Source organism: Apodemus sylvaticus, chromosome 6, assembly GCF_947179515.1.
Source record: "Apodemus sylvaticus chromosome 6, mApoSyl1.1, whole genome shotgun sequence".
Classification (NCBI taxonomy): domain Eukaryota; kingdom Metazoa; phylum Chordata; class Mammalia; order Rodentia; family Muridae; genus Apodemus; species Apodemus sylvaticus.
The window spans coordinates 9,030,818-9,033,411 of NC_067477.1; the positions used below are offsets into that span (position 1 = coordinate 9,030,818).

The following is a 2,594-nucleotide window of genomic DNA, read 5'->3' on the forward strand; positions in this document are numbered from 1 at the left end:
TGAGATGGGATCTGATTCACAAACTTGGGACTTCTTTTAGAGAAGGAAGGAGTGGCCCTCGGTCCTGGAAAAGTTCTGTGCAGAAGTGTCAGGGAATACCAGGACAGGGAAGTGGGAAGGAGTGGATTGGGGAACAGGGGGAGGAAAGAGGGCTTATGGGACTTTCAGGGAGGGGGGATCCTGGAAAGGAAAACTCACTTGAAATGTAAATGAAGAATATATCGAATAGAAAAAAGAAAAAAGAAAAATATGTGAGACAAATTGTACTAAATGTCTAAGTTGGGCTTCCTTGCAACCTATTTTCCAAATGAGAACAATAGAACTGTCTCCACAGATGTAATGAAAATAATTTTATTATTTCCTTAGGAATTAAAGCTGATTACTAAGAGCCCAATTCTTCCTAAATATTCTTTTAGAATACACAGAGTTATAAAAATGCACATAGGACTTGGGACACCATTCTGCCTACACTTACTTCATGACTGTGGGTTCATTTCCTGCAAACATTCCCAGGTTTTTCTTCCTAGCCCTGCACAGTATGAATCCTATAACTTCATGTTTATTTGGAATTTGAACTCCAGACAGTACCATAAAAATGTTCCTTATTTTATTCTCCAGGAGGGCTAAAAATCACAAGACAAATTTCTCTCACCAGGAGTGAAAGCTGGAAACCTTGCCCAGTGCTTCCTTTTATCCTCTCGGGAACCTCCCCCAATGCAAAGCAGCCCTCAGGCTCAGGCTGAAAGCCCAGACCTAGCTGAGGAGCCCCATCCTCTTCTCATTAGAGCCTCCATCAGAGCATGGCTGTCCTGGTGCTGCTCCTCTGCCTGCTGACCTTTCAAAGCTGTAAGTGTTCAGGGTGTCAGAAGAGGGACTCAGACATGTCAGCTAGCAGATGTATGACTAATGTTGACATTGCTTGTCCCCAGGTGTCCAATCGCAGGTGCAGCTGAAGGAGTCAGGACCTGGCCTGGTGCAGCCATCACAGACCCTGTCCCTGACCTGCACTGTCTCTGGGTTCTCATTAACTGATTATAATGTACACTGGGTTCGCCAGCCTCCAGGAAAGGGTCTGGAGTGGGTGGGAGCAATGGTTTATAATGGCAACACAGGTTACAATTCAGCTCTCAAGTCCCGACTGAGCATCAGTAGGGACACCTCCAAGAGCCAAGTTTTCTTAAAACTGAACAGTCTGCAAACTGATGACACAGCCACTTACTACTGTGCCAGAGACACAGTGAGGGTACTCCAGTGTGAACCTGCACAAAAACCTCTCTACAGTGATGCTTAGGACCAGCAGGGGGCAGTAGCCACCAACAAGGACATTCCAATATCATTTCAGAATCTAGGAAGTTCTGGCCTATGCTGAATGAACAACTATTTAATGTTAAAGATGTGGACCATTCTTCTAGCCATGGTAATCCTCTAGAACCTACTGTTTAGTGTCATGTACTATTAAACTTCTGGTTTGTACACACACTGGAAGAATTTTTAAATGATTCTATAATATAACAATATTTAATGAGAACAAGTTTTGAGCTGGTATTTATCAATAAAATTCAGTGAAACTTTGTATGGGTAAGGACAGCCAGGGAGATTTGCTCATAAATTGTTTCTCTAATGTCTGCAGTTTTAGTAACATGTCCACTGATTTCTTAAATGACATTAATTGTATTCATCTTCTCTAACATGGAGTTTTCAAACAAATGTGCACCATTTAAGGATGACACAGTTATCATTCTCAGTGCTAACTCCTAAGATCTGTTCTCCATATATGAAGAATATCATATTCTGTTATTAACTGTGTCCAACAATATACATATTATTATTGAAATAATCCTTCCCATATATCTGACTACTCTTTTTACTCTACACCGTCCAGACTATGATCAGCCTGCCCTGATTTCAATTCACCTCAGATCAGTTTTTTTGTTCTATTAGATATGATGGTGCCTGGCTGTCTTTGTAAAAGGGTTCTACAGATTCAAACAGATTAATATGATATTCAGTCTATTGTGAACAGAATTGCAGCAAAAAATGAGAAGGAACATTTTATTTGTTACATCAGGTGCGGTAGAACCAGCACAGTGGTTAAGAAAACAAACACTTCATGGAGGAGAACCATGTTATGTTCCTGATGCCCAAAATGTGCGCCTCAAACCATGTGCAATCCCAGGAAACCCAGGATAACCAATTTGAAAGATAAATTCCACTTACTTTTACCTAACTCCAGGCTTCATGTACCCTGGAGGTTTCTTAAGGTTTCCTTGGCACCTCCACCTGACTCTGAGCATCAGGGACATACTCAGGTCCTCTGTGCCTCTTCTACCAGTTTCTCCTCTCTCTCTCTCTCTCTCTCTCTCTCTCTCTCTCTCTCTCTCTCTCTCTCTCTCTCTCTCTCTCTCCCTCCCTCTCTTTCTCTTTCTCTTTCTCTCTCTCTCTGAATAGCAGTATCTCCTAAAAGTGCCAGAACATACTTACCAGGCCACATTACTTGATATAGACAATAGGATGTAAATATTTGAGTTAATGTTATATCCAGCCACTTATCAGCTGTAGGATTTCCCTGGTAGAATTTTTCGGGTGTTTATGTG

At 41.7% G+C, this 2,594-nt stretch overlaps 1 gene segment (V, D, J or C); it reads left to right on the forward strand.

The window, feature by feature from the left end:
• The first annotated feature begins 745 nt into the window (after window positions 1-745).
• On the forward strand, window positions 746-1,306 carry LOC127686871 (Ig heavy chain V region PJ14-like). The segment is given in 2 exon segments: window positions 746-846; window positions 930-1,306. Coding segments are annotated over 2 exon segments (408 nt in total).
• The last annotated feature ends 1,288 nt before the right edge of the window (window positions 1,307-2,594 follow it).